Source organism: Falco cherrug, chromosome 5 (assembly GCF_023634085.1).
Source record: "Falco cherrug isolate bFalChe1 chromosome 5, bFalChe1.pri, whole genome shotgun sequence".
In the NCBI taxonomy this organism is placed as follows: Eukaryota; Metazoa; Chordata; class Aves; order Falconiformes; family Falconidae; genus Falco; species Falco cherrug.
In genome coordinates, this window is record NC_073701.1 from 87,272,181 (window position 1) to 87,294,483 (window position 22,303).

At 36.0% G+C, this 22,303-nt stretch overlaps 1 protein-coding gene across 7 annotated transcripts in view; it reads left to right on the forward strand.

Moving 5' to 3' along the window:
• Nucleotides 1–22,303, forward strand: part of BRD1 (bromodomain containing 1) — a 63,940-nt gene that overhangs the window by 25,067 nt on the left and 16,570 nt on the right. For 3 of the 7 annotated variants that reach the window (XM_055711237.1, XM_055711243.1, XM_055711238.1), the window contains 4 exons: nucleotides 3,995–4,123; nucleotides 4,923–5,235; nucleotides 6,025–6,285; nucleotides 9,534–10,022. In XM_055711237.1, coding sequence (XP_055567212.1) covers nucleotides 3,995–4,123; nucleotides 4,923–5,235; nucleotides 6,025–6,285; nucleotides 9,534–10,022 — 1,192 coding nt within the window. Of the gene's footprint in view, nucleotides 1–3,994; nucleotides 4,124–4,922; nucleotides 5,236–6,024; nucleotides 6,286–9,533; nucleotides 10,023–19,829; nucleotides 20,041–22,303 lie in introns of those variants that run through there. The other 4 variants (XM_055711239.1, XM_055711241.1, XM_055711244.1 and 1 more) reach the window with 3 other exon arrangements.

Consider the following 22,303-nt stretch of genomic DNA (forward strand, 5'->3'; position numbering starts at 1 on the left):
AGTTAATGTGGAATTGTAGAATGCTTTGAGTTTGAAGGGACCATTACAGGTCATCTAATCCAACCCCCTGCAATGAGCAGGGACCAAGTAGATCAGGTTGCTCAGAGTCCCATCCAGCCTGAATGTTTTCAGGGATGGGGCATCTACCACTTCTCTGGGCAACCTGTCCCAGTAATTCACCACCCTCACTGTAAAAAATGTCATCCTTAAATCTAGTCTGAATATCTACTCTCTTCTAGTTTAAAACTATTACTGCTTGTGGTGTTGCAACAGACCTGACTAAAAAGTCTGACCCCATCTTTCTTGTAAGCCCTCTTTAAGTATTTAAAAACCACAGTAAAGTTTCCCCGGAGCCTTCTCTCCTCCGGGCTGAACAAGTGCAACTCTCTCAGCCTGTCTTCATAGGAGAGGTGTTCCATCCCTCTGATCATTTTTGTGACCCTCCTCTGGACCCAGTTGAACCTGTCCATGTCTTTCCTGTGCTGCGGACCCCAGAGCTGAAGGCAGTACTCCAGGTGGGGTCTCACGGGAGCTGAGTAGAGGGGGAGAATCACCTCTCTCAACCTGCTGGCCATGCTTGTTTTGATGCAGCTGAGCATACAGTTGGCCTTCTGGGCTGCAAGTGCACATTGCTGGCCCGTGTTCAACTTTTCATCCATCAGTACCCCCAAGTCTTTCTCCTCAGGGCTGTTCTCAATCCCTGCATCCCTTAAGCTGTATTGGTACTGGGGGTTGCCCTAATTTAGGTGCAGGACCTTGCATTTGGCCTTCTTGAACCTTATGAGGTTCACATGGGTCCACTTCTTGGGTTTGTCCAGGTCCCTCTGCATGGCATCCTATCACTCAGGTGTGTCAACTGTACAAGTCTGCTTGGTGTTGTCTGCAGATTTGCTGGGAGTGCACTTGATCCCACTGCCCATGTCATTGATGAAGATATTAAACTGTACTGGTCCCAGTACAGACCACTAAAGGACACCACTTGCACTGATCTTCCTTTGGACATTGAGCCATTGATTACTGCTCTCTGGATGTGACTATCTAGCCAGTTCCTTACCCACCAAATTGTCAGTCCATCAAATCCATATCTCTCCAATTTAGGGAGAAGGATGTTGTGGGTGACCATGTCAAAGGCCTTGCAGAAGTCCAGATAGATGCCATCTGTAGCTCTTCCCTTGTCCACAGATGTGGTCACTCCACCATAGAAGGCTGCTAGTTTGTTCAGGCAAGATTTGCCCTTGAAGCCATGCTGTCTGTCCCAAATAACCTCCCTGTCCTCCATGTGCCTTAGCATAGTTTCTAGAAGGATCTGTTCCATGGTCTTCCCAGGCACAGAGGTGAGGCTGACAGGTTGGTAGTTCCCACAGTCCTCCTTTCTATGCTTTTTTAAAATGGGTGCAGTGTTTCCCTTTTTCCAGTCATCAGGGACTTCACCTGACTGCCAGGACTTTTCAAATATCATGGAGAGTGGCTTGGCAACTTGCATCAGCCAGTTCCTTCCGGACTCTGGGATTCATCTTGTTGGGTCCCATAGGTTTATATATGTTCAGGTTCCTCAGGTGGTCATGAACCTGATCTTTAGTGGGAGGGACTTTGCTCCCCCAGTCCACATCTTGTGGTCCATCTACTCACGAGGTGTGGGCAGAGGTTGCCAGTGAAGACTGAGGCAAAAAAGTTGTTGAGTACCTCAGCCTCCTCTTCATCCATTGTTACGTTCGCCAGTCATGTTCATTTCAGGGGGTATGCTTTCTTTGACCTTCCTTTTCCGGCTGACTTATCTTTAGAAGTCCTTCTTACCACTCCTTTTGTCCCTTGCCAAGTTCAGCTCCACCCATGCTTTGGCCTTCCTGATCCCATCTGTACATAACTGGGCAGTGTCCTTATACTCTTCCCAGGATACCTGTTCCTGCTTGCAGTGCCTGTGCATTTTCTTCTTGCCCTTTAGTGTGACCAGCAGGTCTTGACTTGCCTGTTCTGGTCTCTTAACTTCCTTTCCTGATTTCTTACACCTAGGGATCAAGAGCTCTTGCACTTTATGGAAAATGTCCTTAAAGATCTGCCAGGTCTGTTCTGTTCCTTGTCCTTGAGGACAGTTTCCCAGGGGTTTCTATTGACTAACTTCTTGAACAGCTGGAGGTTTGCTTTCCTAAAATTCAGGGTCCTGACTTTACTCTTCACCTGACCCATATCTGTCAGGGCTGTGAACTCCACCAGTGCCTGATCACTGCAGCCCAGGCTGCCTCCAATCCCGATGTCTCCAGTTGGCTCACTTCTGGTGGTGACTTAACAGATCCAGTACTTCATCCCCTCTGGCCAGGCTGTGTATTACCTGGCCTAAGAAGTTATCCTTAATGGACTCCAGGAGTCTCCTGGATTGGCTACAGCTCACTGTACTACTTTTCCAGCAGATGTTGGGATGGTTGAAGTCCCCCAGAGTGATGAGAGCCTGTGAGCCTGATGCCTCCTGTAGCTGGGATAAGAAGGCTTTGTCGATAGGCTCCCTGTGACCAGGCAGCCTGTAGTGAACACCAGCCACAAGGTTCCCTTTGCCTTGAACTCTTAATTCTTACCCATAAGCTTTCAACCTGCTCATGGCTATTCTTCAGAGACAGCTTTTTCACAGTCTGTCTAGTTCTTGATGTAGAGGGTGACCCTTCTGTCCCTCCTTCCTTGGCTGTCCCTTCTGAACAGCCTTCAGCCGTTGATAACCACTCTGCAGTCATGGGATTTGTCCCACCAAGTTTCACTGATGGCAACTGGGTCATAGCTTTCTAGCAGCACAGTGGACTCCAGCTCTTCTTGTTTGTTGCCCATGCTGTGTGCGTTGGTGTAGAGAAATTATTTAACAATCCATTTTGTTAGACTAGTAGAGACAATTGGTTTCTGAAGAACTGTAGAAATTTTGATCTCTACAAGCTTTCCCAATACATGTGCCTATACTGAGTAGCACTTTTATTCTTCTGTCACCAAAAAATAAAGCTGCATCTGAGTCCTACAAGACTAGAGTTAACATTGCTGGGAGAAGAGATTTGATGAAGTGATAATGCCGAAAGATAGCATTTGATATGAAAACCTCGAAAGCAAAATGTTTGCACTTAAGAGTCTTTGTCCTTATCTATAAAAGCACTATTCCATTTTTACTTTTTGCAAGCTGTGAACGTTGATTGCAAGCTTACATAGTTTGTAATTCTTGAGTGCTTTCTGGAATTTTCATGCATCATTCCTGTACATTTACATATCACTTCCAATACATATGTATTTTATGTGTGTACGTGCATCTGTAGTGTTTTTATTATATGTATACACGCACCCCATTAATGTGTCATTAAGCATTTATTTTTGCCATAATGACACTGTTCAAATGTTGATAAATCCTTTTAAATGGCCTGAAAATAAAACTATAGAGGACTTGTAATATTGCTAAAAATAATGAAAATTCTGAAGGATGATCAAGTACTTGAATACGTTGTTGATTCTGTTTTTTTTAAATTATTGTCTTGGAATTTACAGTAAACATTGTTTTTAAAATTACTTTTTGTTTTGGCCTTAGGTAGCCTGTAAATGTTCATCGGTTTCTCTTTTTACACTTTGAACATGGCAATACAACGGAAATTTAATTTTAAACATGTTAACTTCAAATTGTTGGTCATGTTTTCAAATTGTTGGCAAAGTGTGAAGCTGTTATGTAACATCTTTTCAAAGAAAAATACAGTTAAAAAAATGGAAAATAATTCATAGATAAAATACAAATTTGAGTTCTGAGAAGCTGGAGTTGAAGTCGAGTCTACAATGAGGGGATGAGAATGACTTTTCTTATAAAGTCATCAGCTGAAAATGTTTGTCAGACAAATGCCAACTGATGATATTGAAAGTAGCATTAAACTTAAATACATTTATATTGTATTCCATGTCTAAAGTACTTCGCTATTGCTGCAAAACAACTTTAAAAGGGTATCTTAATGAAAAATGCTCTGTTGGATAATTATTACTACTTTAGGTCAAGATTGAGCAGGTTGCTATGGAACTGCAGCTTACTCCATTCACTGTACTTCTGCGATCAGTTCTGGACCAGCTGCAGGAAAAGGATTCTGCTCGTATATTTGCTCAGCCAGTGAACCTTAAAGAGGTATGTTTTGTTTCCTTATGTTTAGATATGACTTGGTGGCCCTTGAGTACAAGAAAGAAATCATTGCATGCAGAGTTGGGAGCAATGTTAACTTCTAATCTCTATTCTGATAATTTACATTATGAGTTATGACTTGCTGCTATGAAAGTCTATGCTTATATACCAAAATAATTTCTGGGAAATACTTGTACAGAATGACGTGGGTACATATTGATCTTTTGCAATAAGATTATTTGATATAGCAAACTCAAAGGGTGCCTGAAAATTTGAATGTAGATGCTGTGTTCTTGTTTGCAGGTGATACTCGTTTTCATTCACCGGGAAACTAGATACAGAGTGTCTGTGCATATGTGCATATGCCCATATACAACACACGTGTATAAATAATATGTAAACATGCATGCCTATATACATTGTATATATGTGTACATTTGCTACATACACATGTATATATTATACATATGTACACATATGTATAAACATATTTCTAAGTAGGCGGATGCATAAATACGTGTATAACATGTATATAAAACCACAGAATTCTAAAATCATGTAGTTTCAGCATCTATTAGCAGAGCTCCAGCTTGTTGCCCAAGATGCAGGGTCTTGTAATACGTGAAGTTCTGTTGGCATGCAAACGTTTGCAATATCAAGATGTGCAATTCTAAGCTACATCTTAAAGTTCTTGATTTGAGGTGTTACAAAAGATGTTTAAAAATGTGGATCAGTTAATAGCTAATGTTATTTTGTCTGTAATAAGATAATTTTACCCATTTGTGTTTTAAATATTTATTCAAAGGTTCCAGACTATTTGGATCATATTAAACATCCTATGGATTTCTCTACCATGCGAAAACGGTTAGATGCTCAAGGCTATAAAAACCTCAGTGAGTTTGAAGAAGACTTCAATCTTATCATAGATAACTGTATGAAATACAATGCAAAAGATACAATATTCTATAGAGCTGCAGTGCGGTTAAGAGATCAAGGAGGTGTAGTTCTCAGGCAAGCTAGGCGAGATGCTGAAGGAATCGGTTATAATAATGAAACTGGAATGCACTTACCTGAACGGCCTAAACTTGAGTCACCCCAGCCTTTCTCTTGGGAAGATGGTAAGATGTTTTTCAATTATTTTTAAAAGTTGCTTTTTTTTCATTACATACAGCCTGTACATTCCATACAAATGTTGTAATGTTGCTGTTCAGTTTGCTAAGTGTTCACACCCCTCTGCTTAAAAACATTGCTTGAAAGGTTCAAGTGTTTCTATTCTACTACATCTGTTGCTAGAAAACAGTGTTATCCAGATTTTGATGCTGACAATGCCAGAACCTAATTTAACAAGATACATGAAAAAGGTTTTTAAATAGAGTGCTTTTTCACATGATTGTATGTGCTTTAAAGTCATGGAAAATGGCTACCAGTGCACGTAAACTTAAGCACATTCTTAAATAACGTACTGAATTAAAAAATCAAGTACACTTGTAATACTAGGAATTAAAATTACTTCTGACACAGACATCAGTTGTATGAGGTTTTGGCAGTGAAGGACAGTAATTAACATGTTTCTTTTATAACCATAATTTTGCCCTTCTCTTTGACAAGAAGGAAATCATCTATTAGGGTGAGAAGAATTAATTAGTCTTCCTTCTGACCTTTTAATTCTTTGCTCTGCTACTTAGCTTTCTTGTTCAAAATGCTGATCAAGAAGAATAATAATTATATAGTAGGAATTCATTTAGACATTTCTTCACTGGTAACGGTGAAGCTACTAAGACTTTAAGTAGCTATTTGATGATATTTTTTAATTCTGGCAAGTGAATTTTATTCTTTTTTTCCTCCTGTTGGTGGTGGTATTCTGGGAAACACTAACACGTTTCCAATTATACATGTTTTGACTTCAGTGGATAGGTTACTGAATCCTGCAAACAGGGCGCATATGTCCTTGGAAGAACAGCTGAGAGAGTTGCTAGAAAAACTGGATCTCACCTGTGCAATGAAATCCAGTGGGTCAAGGAGCAAAAGAGCAAAGCTGTTAAAGAAAGAAATCAGCATTATTCGCAACAAACTAAGTCAGCAACACAACCAAGCTCCTCAAATAGAATCAGGTATTGGAAGTTTTGAAGAAGAAAGTGCAGCGTTAGAACAAGATGGAGAAGAAGAAGGTAAGATTTTAAACCATGTTTAAATCAGTACTGTTCCAAATGTCTTCAGTCAGGTGCTTTAATCATGTGAATTAAAGAATTGTTTTACTGTTATTACTATGAATATTATTTAATTTTTAAATGGATAAAATAGCCACTTAATCACAACAAATGTTTTCAGAATATGAGAATGATCTTAAACAGAACCGCCCTCCATTATTTTTCACAGTTATAGCAAGGCTTTTTAATAATTGAGGTGTTAAGAATTGAAAATACAGACAATTGTACAAAAAGGAATCAAATGCCTGAGTGGAAAACACACTTTTGGAAATACACTTAAATGCCTAAAATATGTATTAGGGATCATGTGAGCCTAGCTCAGTGGTGCTGAAGACTCTGGCTTTTGTACTATCTTTTATAGCTTTTTGGTTTTTTATTCTCTACTCCAGACTCTGGGGAGGGGGGAGGGTAGGTTTTGGTTGGGGTTTTATTTATTTTAAAATAAACCTAACTATTGATAGGATTTAACAAACTTCACGTTGTAGAATCAAGTCATCTATATCTAACCAGCCTTTCCCCTTGAGCTTCTCTTACTCCTCAAAACATTGGTCTTGGGACTGCATGTGCTTTTGGCAAATTCCCGTTGATTTCAGTGAGAGCACTAACTTTATATTTCAGTTGAATAACATATTTGCATTTTTAGCTTTTAAATCAGTTACTGAGGTCTGTATTGCTCATTTTTAAATTATGCAAAGAAAACCTAGTCTCTCTTAAAAAAAAAAAGCTATCTTGACTTTCTTTCGCCATCAGCTCTTCTCTAAAAAGCTAACTTGTGCTTTAGGAGAGTTAAAGAGATGTTTCATTTTGAGTAAATGCATTAAATGGGAGCAGGAAAAAGCTTAAGGGAAAGTGGAAGCATGGTAATAAACAAAGCAGTTTGTGTCTGGTGCAGCTTGTTGCTATCAGAGTTTTTGAAAGGTAAAGTTATTAAAATGACTGTCCTTAACTGCCATTCAAACAGCAGCTTGGTGTTTTAATTCTTATTCATTCAAACAAGTTATATGTTTGAAATTTGAACAACAGTAGAAACAGTGCACATGAATCAGCATGCTTATCTTGCTCTGAGGCTGTTAAGTATTCTTAAAACATTTAATGATTTTTTTTAAATTTTACTTAATCTTCAAATGTTGATGCTACTGAATATAGTTCTTCAGGAATGTAGTTTCTGGCAGATAATGAATACATTTAACTTGTAGCTTAACATTTTTATGACACAGTCTTTCACTGCAGCTGCTGTCCAAAACAGTCCAAAAATGAGTAGTAGCTGTTTTGTTGTATTTACAGTGTGCTTTTTTAGAAAAAGCATAATGAAGAGCATGATCCGGAGTTGATTGGCGTTGTTGTTACAGTTCTGATTTAGTGAAGACTAATAGTCATTAGTTCAAATTTCAGTTCTGAAATGGAAGGTACTTAGAGGAGTGAAGAAAACAAATTGCCAAAAAGAAAGATGAGGAAAGTAGCAGAATCCGTGCCCAGGATCTCTGTAGGAGCTGATTTTAGAAGAGCTGTAGATTACTCCCTTGTAATTCTGTTTTCACTTTCTGATCATGTGAAGAATATAGTGCCAGAATAACTAATTTAGGTTTTAGTCTCTAAATAGTTCTCAAGTGTTCTTCTGTGCTTAAATCTTTTTGTGACTATTTTGTAATTAATTGTAAGGAAATCAGAATGTGTTCGCAAAGAACAGTCACCTTGGACATTCTAAACTATAGGCTTTTTTAATTGGTAGTACTTTAAATGTGCTTATCTGATCGTAATTTTCATTCTAAATGTCTTCCTGAAATACTGAAATACTAATTCTAGTGCTTGTGTGCCTTCAAAGGATGTGAGCATAGTGACACTTCATTTTAAAAATATATTTTTAATGTGAACTCTGCTGTTGTTTGATTAAAACAATGGGGCAGAGATTTTTCTGCACTTAGAAGTCATTGATTCCCAAGTAAGCATTGCTGAGCCAAAACCAAAACAACACAGGGTTAATATTTAATCCACTACAGATAAAGGGCTTGAACCCTTGAGTTGTTAACACCTTTTTTCCAGGTGACATAGAAAAATTAACTAAATTTTAAAACTTCATGAGATAGCATAAATATTACACTGGTCTCATACAGTTACTCTAGAGTAAGCATCTTCTTTCTTCTTAATTTAAAAGTATATTTTGGAAGCTAGGAAGAAGGTTTTAATATCTTTTGAGTTGGACAGTTGTGGGTTAGGAAATCCTTCTATTTGGGAATTCTGCAACAGTAGAATGTTTATTTTCTTCCCTGTCACTTGGGATATAAAACTGAAACTAGTTTTGTATGGTCACAGTTATATCTCTGTTGTCTCTTCCCAGCATGGAATTACTGGAATTGACTGGGACATGATCATGTTAGGGGGGGAGAGAAGAATTAAAAACCCAACCAAATGAAAAACCAAAACCCCAAACAAAAAAAAAAAAAAGCAAAAAACCAAACCCACCCAAAACAAACCACAAAGAAGAAGGAAGAAAAAATGGTAGAGGGTGGTTTTTCTGATTTTTCCTATCAAGTCTACATTGACAAGTGTGTATTTGCCAACTAGTGGCTAATCAAGCTGCAGGACTTCAGAGATGGTTGTTGGCTCTTTTTCCTCCCCTTAAGGAAATATAAAAGGTTCCACAGCTGTAAAACAGCTTTGCAAATCTTGCCTTTCTGTAAATTTTATACCACGTTTTAGGTCACTCTAGTAAATCAGGTTACAAATACTTTTTTTTTTCTTTTTATGCTTCTGTGATAAAATTTGTCTTAGGCAGGTAAGGTAACTATCGATAAGGTGAAATAGTTAAAAATGTATATTATCAACAATTTTTTTTGAATGGCAGTGTAATTGCATTTAACAGATAATCATCCACTACCCCAATTTTATATTTAAAAAAAAGGATTGATTTTTATTTTTTTTTAGTTAATTAAACTAACATAACTGCATGACAAGTAAAAAGTATTTTTCTAGGTGTCAATTGTTAACACCAGTTGTAAACACCTACTTTTCTATCCCTGTTACATTCCCAGTATAAAAGTAGGAACTACTAACTAGGACAGATTGTTGCTAGACAAGGTTTGTTTTTAAAATGTTATGCTTTGTTTCCAAACAGAAATTTATTTGGTGGGCTGCACATTTATAGTGAGTTTTATAATAGACTTTATAACTACAGGTTTTCAAAAATCACACTCTATTTATAATTTTTTCAGGAGATAAATCTCCCCCTAAACTTGAACCATCAGATGCATTACCTCTTCCTTCAAACTTGGAGACTAATTCAGAACCACCAACCCTCAAACCAGTAGAACTCAATCCAGAGCAGAGTAAGCTTTACAAAAGAGTAAAATTTGATAATGAATTATATAGCACTTCCATTCAGAAAGAAATAAATGGACACACTCCAGAACACTTACTTGACAGTAATCTCAATGAGTCGACTGTTTCTGCTGTAGCTGAGTCATCAACTGATGTAAACAGACGTACATCCATTCTCTTCTGCAAATCGAAAAGTATAAGCCCCCAAAAGTCTGCAAAGAACACTGAAACCCAGCCAACTTCTCCACAGCTAGGGACCAAAACCTTTTTGTCTGTAGTCCTTCCAAGGTTGGAGACACTTCTGCACCCAAGGAAAAGATCAAGGAGTGCATGTGGAGATTCTGAGGTTGATGATGAGTCCCCTGTAAAGCGCTTGGATACAGGTAAATGTTACAAAACTTATTTGAATGGATGCATCTCGAAAGTTAACATACCTGATAATTTTTTGACATACATGTAATTGGTAATCTTCAGATTTTAGCACTCGGAACAGTTTTTCCTTACATTTGAGTAGTTACAGTTTGGAAAATTAATTTGTGTTGGCCCTATGTAGTTAGACCTGAACCAAGTTTTACTTTTTTCGCTTAGCAGTGGGATCTTTGAATTTACATGTGTGGGTGGGTGCCCTTTTTTTTTTTTTTTTTTTTTTTTTTTAAGGCAGTGTTCTGTTTTATTTGTTGCAACCAATAGGAAAGGTGAATCAGCACCTTTTTTTTTAAAAAATTCCCCGTGAAATTATATGGAAACTTCATATATGGTGCCAAAACTAGAACTCTTGTGAGGAGGAGCATGGAAAATACATCTTCCATGTATGACTTTTCTGCTATAGTGTTACTCCAAGCATATTTTCACATTATGAAACTGATGACTGTGTGTGGGGTGCTTTGTGTACCCATGTATTTTATGGAAGTGTTAAAATCCCAAAGTATAATGACATTTCCTGTGTTTCTTTTTTTTAGTCGGTGCACTTTATTTAAAGTTGAAGAATCTAAGTGTAAGATTATGGTCTTAGTGAGATTTCTCTAAAGAGCATTATAGAAACAAAAAAGTTATCTTGATAACATCGGTGCGGCACAGTTGAAGATGTTAATTACACCTTTTCTTAGTGAACTGTAGTTCTATTTATTGGAGACATTTGAATAAAACCCTCTTTGAGGAAGAACAGCAGCAAAAGGAAATTACTTAAGTATATTTCCTTAACAACAATCCATGGCCATTGCTATGACTTCAATATCACCTTTGAAATAATTATTTTTGTTTCATTGTCATGTTGATAACCCGTATGCAGTTATGAAAACAGCATGTGTATTTTTGTGGGTTTGAGTGAAAGATACAGTAATGTAGTTGAACGTTTATTATGAACATGTGATTCAAAAGCTGTCTGTATAAGATTGGGGGGCATGTGTGTGTGTGTGTCTTTTCATTTAGATTCTTGTTTGGGTTTTCTGTTTTGCCTCTTTGGAAAGCCCAGTTTCCATTCTTTTTTCTAACAGCTTGGAAAGAGGTATGGATTTGATGTGGTACTTTAGTTCTGAAGTAGGAATCATGTGAAGGTAGTATGATGATACAAATGAGTTAATCTTCAGTAGTGACATAAAAAGCTTTCATTTCCAAATATTCCAATATACCAGTCTTTAATCTAGGTAATTTCTTACATAGATTGCATTTTATCACATGCACACTGAATAATTTTGTGCTAGATCACACCAGGAATTAATACTGATTCCTTGAATTCTTCATCTTAAACTTTGTAATTTATTTCTTTTTGTGGAAAAAATGTTTTTATTATATATGAAAACTGACTTAATTCTTGACCAAAGACAATCCCACCAGTTTTCTGAATACATTTAAAATCTTGTCATTTTGTTCCATTTCTGTCTGTGGAGTTAGGCGTATGTGGAGCATATATGCTTTTGATTATCTTCAAAACAAAAAAACCTCAACCCAAACAATTATGGATGTTTTCTTCTTATTTTAGTACTCTTCCCATTTCAGAATTTCTAGGCTTGTGGATTTTTTTTTTATGTAATATGTAGGCTAGTAACAGGAATAAAATTCAAAAGGTTAAAAGATTACCTTTTTTAAAAAAAAAAAAAAAAAGAAATAAAATTCTGTAGCCTCTTCCTGAAGCTAATGAAGATATGCGCAAAATTAAATTTACATAGAACTAATACTTAGGGGGTGTTTATATTTAAACCTTTAATTTCTTTGTTCAAGAAGAGACTGTGTATGTGAATTGAAATGTTTTAGCCATATTAAATTCACCTGAAGGTGTTCTAGTTACTCTTTAATAGTATGTTTTATATGGTCCGTACCAATGTGTCAGCTTATCAAGTGTTATTCCAGTGATTCTTTTTCCCTTTACAACTAAATACTTTGCTGTCATGTTGGAGATTTTTTTCCTCATGTTATTCTCAGAGTTGTCTCTCCACACTAATTTAAGCAATTTGCAGTTGGCAGCTATTTTGAACTACGATTCAGCAGGAAACCAGCACAAACCTCAGATGCTTTTCAGGATTTAAACAGAGTTGAATTGTTTTACTTTCGCATAATGCAAACTAGCGTGGATTCATGCAGATGTCTCTGTTCTGATAAAAATAAATTAGATTATACAGTAATATGTTGGGGGTTTTTTCTATCTGGTTATTTTTCACAATATTTTAATTTCATGCTGCTGCTAAGAAACGTTACGATTCAAAAGAATTCAGCAGACATGAGCTTTTCCCTCCAAAGCCATACTGTGATAGAAAAGGTATGTGATTCAGGCTTTTTACATGTGTTCTTTTGAGTTAGCAACTTAACGAGCAATCACTGTCGTTGAAAATGCATTACTGTTGCAGTTTTCTTTGACTGGTGTGAATGGTATATATTCTCAGTTCTAGTGGATACAGGAAAAAAAAATCATTTAAAAGGACTTTGCTTGATATACAAAGCATTGAAATTTTTAAGTGATCAAGAGCTGCACTGTCACATCTTTTTTCGTCCTTATCTTTTTATAACCAGTGTGGGGGTTTTGCCATTACTTAAGGATGCTTTATTGTTTTGTCCTTCACCTTACTCAGTCTCCTCAATTTTTCCTGCTTTCATGTCACTCACATGTATTCCTATATGAAGAAGTTCAAAGGAACACGCTAAAGCTAACCTAGTTAAGTAAAACCACACCTACTTTGTCTGATGTTTTGTTACTCATAGACTGCCTTTTATGCTCTCTTGAATTACATTTGAGGTTGGTGTGCTTGCCAGTTAGTTTCAAGAAAGGCACATACAGGATCCATTGGCATACTATTTTATAAGTATGGTGGTCCTATATGTTGTTAGTTTTCATATACAAAATAATTACTGAACTACTAGCTTTTTTCAGAAATAGGCAATTATTGCACAGCGACTTACCTTCAGAGAGGACTGAAAGCAGTTCACTTTAATACTCAGACCTCCCTTCATATGTCAATCTTCGTTAAAAAAATATGAAACAAGAGCATAATGTAACCTTAAATTTTAATTTTGTAGCCTTCTACTAGAGCATTATCACATATAGCACATCTTAGATACACAGCACATCTTTCTCCGTAGTTGCTATGTGGAAACTGACAAGTACATAGTGGAGAGATGTGTAAAAATTTCCTATACATATTTGATGTGTCTTGGTTTTACTTCATATGGTATCTAGCAACTTCTAAAAGAAGATAGGTTGTTTTGATTTAGGAAATCTTGGTCACATCAGAGATTGATGATTCTTGAAGTTTAGGCATGGTAGATCTTAACTGCAACAGTTCAATGGCCTTTTCAAAATATCCATTGTATGCTTACCTTCCTCTTTTGCTACAAAGAGTAGTTTTTGGGTTTTGGTTTTTGGTTTGTTTTTTTTTTTTTTTTTGTCAGGAAATTAGCTGGTGCAGTTATTACATCTGAGAAAAATGAAACTGATTAATGGATAGAAGGTAGATTTTACTGACCATTTGAAACTTTGCCTCTATCAGTTGTGTAGAGGTAGAATAAACTCCTGGAACAAATGATTGTTTTAAGATAACTTCTGAGCATTGTAAAATGCTAGATTAGGTTCAGAATAAATTTTCATGTTGTTCTTGGTTTCACACATTTAGGATAGTAATTTGCAGTTACTGTGTTTACACCCTCTATTTTAATTAGAAACTACTACATAAATATTAAGTTAGTAAGAAACTATGTGAGTACTTAGAATATATTATCTTAAAACAATCATTTTAATTTATAGAATTAAAATTGCAAATAGTGATTATTATAGTGCAGCATGTTGGCTTTTTATTATTTCTTGGCTAGATAGCAGTAATAAAAAAATTAAGTGAAACATGTAATTTACTTGGTATTCTTGCTTCTAGCTACACAGATTTTCTCAAGGCACTGAAACAGATATAAACAAATATTTATAACATGGATCACTGAATTAGTTTTTAACACAGTAAAAAGAGCAGGATTTCTTGGGGGGATGAGGGAATTTATAATTTCTTAATATATACTTTGCATGCAGTTGTCATTATACAACAAACATGCAATTGTACCTTATTAAATCTATTAGTAAATGTTGGGCTGACTTTGTGTCTGCCCAATCACTACAAAATGTTTGACAGCATTTAACTGTCTGCAAATTACCTTTATGTGAATTCCACTTGTATCTGATACAATTGAATATTGTAGCAATGACCATTTTTACTTAAATTTTATTTGGTGTGATAAGTATAGAGATTATATCTGGGTAAGACAGAACACAGGTTCTTTTTTGAATTCTTTCAGTACTTGATTTCTAATAAATCCTTGGCGCTCTGGACCACCAGCCAATTTGATTAAAAATCAAGCTTTACGCAGCATTCAGGAGCAATTCTCTAAATGGAAGAAATGAAAGTAAAACATGCATGTCTAAGAACGTAACTTACATCCTCTAAGTTAATAACAAACTTAAACTAGAGATTGCTTAGTGAAAAAACAAATTGTCATGATTACTCGTCTGATTAACATTGACAAGAATGATAATGTATACATATATTCACGAGTAAGATGCAGTTACTTGACTACTTGACTATATCTACTGACAGATCTAGAGTCATTGTACTTTGAATTAAAACTACTCTTTTTGTTTTCTTTTTTCTTTAGATGCATAGTGGTTGTTTCCTGTAAAATCTGATGTGAAGTGTAGTTATCTAAGTACTTAGCGATATCCAAAAACTTCAACTGTTTGCCTTCAGGAAGTTTCAAACCAAAACTTTTTATGGTGCACATGCAAACAAACAAAGCATTGGAGATTGCGAAGGCCTAAAAGGAATTACCCTCTGGCATGTTAGATTTGTCAGTGTATGGACACAGGGACTACAGGGAGCTCCATCCACTGCTGAGTTGTCAGGATAAAATTAGGCTGCACAGCAGCCCATAAGTACCAAAGAGGCTGAGAAAATGAAGCTTGACTAGAACAGTACGAAAATTATTGGGGGAGATGATAGTGGATTTGTGCTTGGTTTTTTACAAGTTTGGTTGGGGCTTTTTTCTGTGTGTTTGGTGTTTTTTTAATTTTATTTTTTTTTAATTGGATAGTAGGCCACTAAGGAACTTTGACCACTTGCTAAGAAAATAAGCCAGTTTAAGGGGACACATTTGAAAACAACTGAATGCTTAATTTCTTTATTTGTATTTGGCCCACTCAAGCTTTAGACAGGAATTCTGGCAGCCCTGCTGAAGTTTTTGCCAATTTAATTTCTGGAAAAGTTTTGAGAAAGAGGAGATGATTGTTGTAATAAATGTGGAATAAAATAACCGCATAAGACAGAAGGAGGGGGGAAGGAAACTATTATATACCAGTCAGCAATTGCAATGACATGGAAGAGAATAAATGTTCCTTTTATTTCATCTAAAGAACCATAGTATTAACTTCCTCACCATTAAAAATCCTTTCCTTATTTCTTGATTTATATTATTGGAGGGAATTTTGAGCAACATAGGCAAGAGCGGTGGGACTTAATGAACAGCTATGTATATGGGGGGTTTGTTCTTTTTTAAGGCTTGTGAAGTGTATGCATCCGTTAAGTTATAGTATGCATTGATATTTCAGAAGTTTTTCTTGGGTTTTAAACATGTTAATTTCTTTGAAAGTACTATTTTTTGGGTTATTTTTAAGATGTTAATTATTAGCACCTGACTTAAAATTGCTGTGTTCTCTGAGATCAGTATAACTGAATATTCTGTAATAATAATAAAAAATATTTCTACATGCCATTCTGTTCTTCTTGATGCTGTAGGAATTGTGGAGCCTTTTACTGTATTCTGGTATTTTCTTTTTTCAAAAAAAAAAAAAAAAAAATTAGCTCATTTCTTGTCCCAGGTTTGGGTTTCTAAAAATAAAGTCATAGTCCCTTATGTGCTTCATCAGTGGCATTTAACACTAATTTTTCTGTGTGGTGCAGATGGTAAACAGAGAAGTGTGGGATTTATTGAAGATATTAAAAAAAAAAAAAACCACAAACAATAACGAATTTGGAGATCCATACTGTGCTTATAAATTAAGAACACACTTGCCATGGTGTTGGGGCTGAGTATAGATAACCTTCTGTCTTCCAGTTCACAGGCTTAGATATCGTGAAGTCCCTTGTATCAGGTACATCGGGTGCCAGAATTGAGCAGATCACCATTATATTTGACCTATCTGCAATGTCATAGAATAGTTTGGGTTGGTAGGGACCATTAAAGGTACAGTAACTTCAGGCACTGAACCTGACACTCAAAAATAGAAGTGACTTGGGGCTTATTCTACTACGAGCGGAGAGAGAGAGACACAGTTCCTACATGATTGACTGCAAGATGAATGTTGCTCAGAAAAAGTTTGTGCGTGGGTTGAATCGTTTGGGTTTTTTTGACTTTCCACTTTTTCCCCCTAGATGAGAACAGATAATGTAGTTACATGCATAGAGGGAGGTCCTCCTTTCATAAAGAGTAATTATGGTAGTATGTTTTCTTTTACTATGTCATACACACAGGCCAGTATTTTGGGATGGTTTTGCTTGATAGCGCTCTTCAGTGTTTCCCCTTGTAGTACCCAGACACAGGTTTTTTGGTGTGCATAGAGGAAGTGTACAGGTTGAGAAGGTATCCCATACAAAGAAACAGGTATTACTCAAGAACAGGTAAAATACTTGAAACAAAGTTGCTTTTGTTGGTGCCCATACAGTGTTCATTGGTTGTGCTCTCACTTGGACTGTCAGACCATGCTATCCTAACATGGGAACTCTCTGCCCACTTAATTTTCCTTTTTTTCCTTCATTTCTTCCTTTATTTTTCCTTTTCTCCTCCCTCCAAAGCTGTAATAATACAGCTGTCACTCAGAAATTACTTTCTAACAACATGTAATTGCAAAAAAGTGGAGATGAAAGCAGATGTTAAGAACTAATCATCAGCTGGTAAGAATGGTTAAGTAATACCGAGTTCTATAAAAATATCTTTTTCTTGAAAAGTATTTTAGATCTGAAGGAGGGGGCAGGGAACATACTCTAGATTCATCTGATTAGATACAATGGTGTCAATAGGCAAGGTGGCCTTAATTTTAACTCTGTGTTCAGTGCTGCCTAAAAATAGCAACGCTGGGTTGGTGTTTAATATCCCTTGATTATCTTCACTTTACAAAGCTTCAAGCACTGTCAGGTTGACTGCATGAGCAGTGAAGCGTGTTGTTTTGTCTTTTCGGCTCCTTTTGTTGAAGCCAGGAAGGCAGTCTTAGGATTGCAAGCGCAATTAATTTTTTACTAGGCTGGAATAAATTTTAAAGCGATGTTACAGTCTGTAAGATGATTCAGATCATACACTGGATCTTTTATACTGAATCACGTGAAGTTTTCATCTCCTTGTGCAAAATACCTCTCAGGGTACAAAAGGCCTGGAAACTTAGGTCCACAAATGCAGCTGGTAACTTAATGAAGCAACAGGCTAATTCAAGAACTTGCAGTTTACTGCATTGTCCTGTATGTCATCTCAGGAGCGGCAGATCTCTGGTAAACATTCCTGCCTTCATCTTTCTTTCAGATGGCAACTTCAGTTTCTGTTCCCTGTCCTAGAATGAGGCACAAATTAATAAACAATTTTTTTAAATAGCTGTAGAAGGCAAATGATTGGCAAATTACTTATTTCCTTTTTAACAGAGGATTGCTGGATGTGCATATGTAGAGAGTTCTAAAGTTCATCTGTCTGTTTCCTTTTCTTTGGATACTATGCCAAGCAATTATGTTCTCACAATTACAAGGAAACATTTACTTTCAAAAAAGAAAAAAAAAAATGTTGGTAAAAGCTCTGTATAAAATCTTTTACATAGTAATTTAAGAAAAAGAAGTTAGTTCCGTTTCGGAAATGGATTAGGTTGCCTTTGTGAGTTGTGGTGGACTGCTCTGAAGGATTGCTAGGTGTTAGATGCAGTATATTGATAGGTAATTATCGTGCTTTTTCAATATAAATTGAGAAGAAAAATAATTGTGACTGCTTTATTTTTTTTCTTTCTTTTAATTTATATCAAGATTTGTTAGGTGAGAAAATAGAAATCTTCAAATGGAAAATGTGTAAGAAAATACTTTTTTTCCTGAAGATCTTTACTGTTTGCATTGCTGCATAATTCAGAAAAAATGTTTGGAAAAGAGATTGTGATCTTAGATCCTCATAAGTAGTCTTTGTCATGATAATTAAAGTAAATGATCCTAAATACTATTGACTTTCTATAGCCATGATATTTCTTGTATCTTGAATGGTTACCATTGACCTATGTGTGATTCAGGCACTTAGTCATCTGTGTGTTTTACATGTCATAAATCATATAAACTAGAGCTGACTAAAGAATTCAGTTTGTAAAGTTAGATTTAAATTCTTCAAGTTTTGTGCTTGCACTTTTTAATGGCATTTTCTACTGTACTACTACCGTCATCAGTCTTTTCTATACCAGAGACACAGATGATACTGTCTAGAAGTTGTTGTAAACTTTTTTTTTTTTTGAGAAACGTTTCTGCTTTCTTTTTCCTTTCAGATTTTTCTGGAATGTTTTCAAGCTCCTACGCTACTGTTGCCTCAGACTTGTATATTTTAAAATGTCTTGAACAAATCATCCTAGACGGTGATCCTAGTGTTGTGCACAGACCAACAGAAAATCCTTATATTTTGGAAGCTGTAGTTATTAAATGTTGATTAGTTTTCCTTTCTGATGAGCAATTCAGATTCAGCTGTTTTAGCAGACTCTCATCTGATTAGCCAAAGACACTTCTTATTTCTATATTTCAAATTCTTAAGCACTCTTTTGAAACATATCAAACTTTGATTATTCAGTGAACCACCAAACTGTATTCATTTATGTGTTACTTAAACCAAAAAAGGTGAAATATTTCTATTTAGGGTACTGAAAGCTGCTGCTGTTCAGTGTGTAGGTACCGTGTCATGGGCTCACACTGAGCTTTCTTTGCCGACTTTGGCCATGACCAAATTTTCAGCAAGTTTTAAAAGCTTTATATCCAGGGGGACTCTTCACACCAAACTTCATCATCTTTGAGAGTAACTGGTTCCCATTTTGGCTGCATACTGAAGACTGTTTTAAAACCTGTAAACTTTGATGTACTCAGATACTCATCTGTGTGTTCTGAAAAGAAGGATTATGTCTAGTATTCTTATCGCACTCCACTGGTGTTGGAAGTAGACATTTATAGGGTTGCTCTAAGGTTCACTTTTTACCAACTTTGTGGATACCTTCCTGTTGCTGCAGTACATCTGTTTTTGAGGTTTGCATATTTAAGAATACAGTGACTTCTTACTATTTATTACCTTAAGGTATTCCTTTATCCTGCCTGTGCATACTTGTATATATAAATCCTCTTAAATTAGGGTCATCCCCCTTCTTACTCTTAATGGAGGGATTTTTAGATACATTTCAGAACCATGTTCTTGATGCATATCATGCACATGGAGGTTGTATTCTGTGCTTTCAATGACTTGCATATATTTTCTTTTTCAAGAAGGAGGACAGAATCTAAGTGAAACTTTAATCTAGTTTTGCCCTTTTTGAAACTTTAGCTGAGCATTAGTGTTAGAATACATGGAACACTTGTAGCATTCTCACTGTCTCTGGACGCTGCTGTAAGGATGGCTTATTTATTTGAAAGCTCTGTTTCCTTTCAGAGAGACTTAATGGCTTTTTCACTGTCTTCCAGGTTCTCATATTAACTAATATCATGCTGGGTATTTATCTCTTTGGATCCTAATTATTTTCTGTTATCCTCAACATGGAATGGAATTCAATTAACTGATCATTTTGGAACGCAGAAAGACAATTACATTTGAAGTAATTATTTTGGATCATGTTGGAGACACCAGCCATCCTTAAAACAAAAAAAAAAATGAACACTGTTGGAGGAAGTCTTTGACATATATGAAACTATGCTCTTCATTCAATATATTGCCCCATTTCCGTAAGTTATGAAGTTGTACATGTTGTAGTATATGTGACACAAATTGGTCGCAGATTTTTACCAGTCCCAGCATTCTTATTCCCAGAACATGCTCTGTGAGAGCAGATTAGTTAAGAATGTTCCATCTCCATCCTCTTCCCTTCCCCCAAAACCAGTCTAATCTTCCTTGGAGAAGTGTACAAAAAAAAATGTTTTTACCTATTTTTGTGCATTTATGTAGTTTTACTAAAAAATACACATTTTTCTCTAATATGTATTTTTTAATGAAGACTTAACATCACTGGTGCTGGGTAAGTGCACAAGTCAGGACTGGGTTAGTCCTTGCTTGGTAAAATGAACTTAAATATTGTTGTGTTAAGTGCTGGTGCGCTGTGTGCATTAGTTTTTTTGAATGCTCCCACTTATTTAGTGGTTGAAGTTATTTAATGATTTTCACTATTTCTCAGCTCTTCAGCTGTGGTTTTAATACAACACTTCACCTTACATTTGGATATGCTTAGTTTTGCATCAAGCTGTGTATAACGAAGTTTTAATTGCTTTAGATAATTTTATACAAGTTCTGTTTCTTTATTTTTGTTCCAGCAGAACTACAAGATGCGATCACAGTCTGAAATGCACAATTCTGTATTCCATGGCAGCGTTTTGTACACTGATGGAGCATGCTGCTCCTCGAACTATCCTGAGTTTTGTTCTGTCACTTTTTCTGAATTTCTGCTGTCTTTCAAGAGTTACCTTTTCCTGCTTCCATTAATTTGCTATGTATGGGCAACAAGATTCTAACTTGCTTTGATGTGGGTAGTCAGTGGAAGTTTTAGCTGCAGTTTAAGAAAAAAATCCTACTGCTGAGACAACTTTCCCTTATGAATACAGTTTTCAGGGTAGTGAGAAACCTGTGAAAAAGTATTAAGTTGATGATCTTTGGCTTGCCTTTTTATTTTCTTCAGTTTGTAGCTGTTTGTTAGCAATTATTATTTTTTTTAATTGTTGTATTATATAGCATTATTGACATAGCAGTAAACTTTCTATGTAAATTCAAGTCTAAAACTGAAGATTGGAAATTACAGGAACCCTGCATTTAAGATCAATAGCAGACCTCACTGTTTGTGAATATTATTTTTTTAAATGAAAAAAGTTGAGTTCTGCCCCTTAGTGCATTGCTTTTTTGATGAAGCTTAAGAACAGAGGGGAAAACATAAAGGAATCGTCCACTAATTCAAGGTTTTAGTTTGTTTGGGATTTTTGTGGTGAGGGAGGTTGCTCTTAATCAAGGGTGTTGGTGAGGAGGTATGTGTAAGAAGTTAAGTACCTGACCTAATAAAAGTTCTCTCCATGACTGCAGAGAAAGCTCATTTGATATAGCTAAATCATGAGCTTTTGGAAAATGTGAGTAACTCATAGAAGTTTGTTGCAAGCTTACCCAGGCTACTAGCCCTCAAAGCAGGATGAGTTACTTCTCCTATGGATTCTTTTTATTTGATCTTATTAGTAATATCTTTCGAGCCAATAAAATGCAAATTCCTTGAAGCAAACGGTGCTCTTTCATCTCACTTATTCTAGTAGCTACAGGAGATGGAGTGTTTCTTGATTCATGGGAGAATGAGTTTCGTAATGAGTGAAGAAAACCAAATTCCCTGTTATAGCATATAAATGTAGTATATCTGTTTAATTTTTGCGCATTGATAATACCATAAAGCACTTGCATTTTATTGCCTGGATTCTTCTGGCAAGTTACAAGGTCACTTAGGAACTGCTGCATCTGTGACAAGATCTGAGTGTGTTTCGTTTAAAATAAGCATTCAGGTATTCCTTTCTTAAAATAATGTATGTTCCTTATAATTTTTGAAGAGTGGACTGTATAAATTTGAGTCTTGTGGATTGCGTAAGCTCATGTAATTTGGGGCTTGTTATTACAAGCAGGAAGATTACTCCTGCTGATAGCCTGCATGTGCTTTGGTTTTCATACTTCCACAAGCAAGAGAGAAATGTGTGTGAGAAGCTCTGAATTCGTTGCATTTTAATATTCCCTATTTGTCAGAAAAGTTTTTTCCCCACTGTTAGTAACCATTCTACAGGCTGGAAAAACTTTGCTTACTGTAATCTTAAAAACCTAAGTTAGTGAATTAAATGAGTCATTAAATAAACATAACCTACAGTATGAGTCTAAGCTAGTATAGGGCTTGACAGCTACTGCAGAGAGCTGTCTCTGTCGCTGTAGC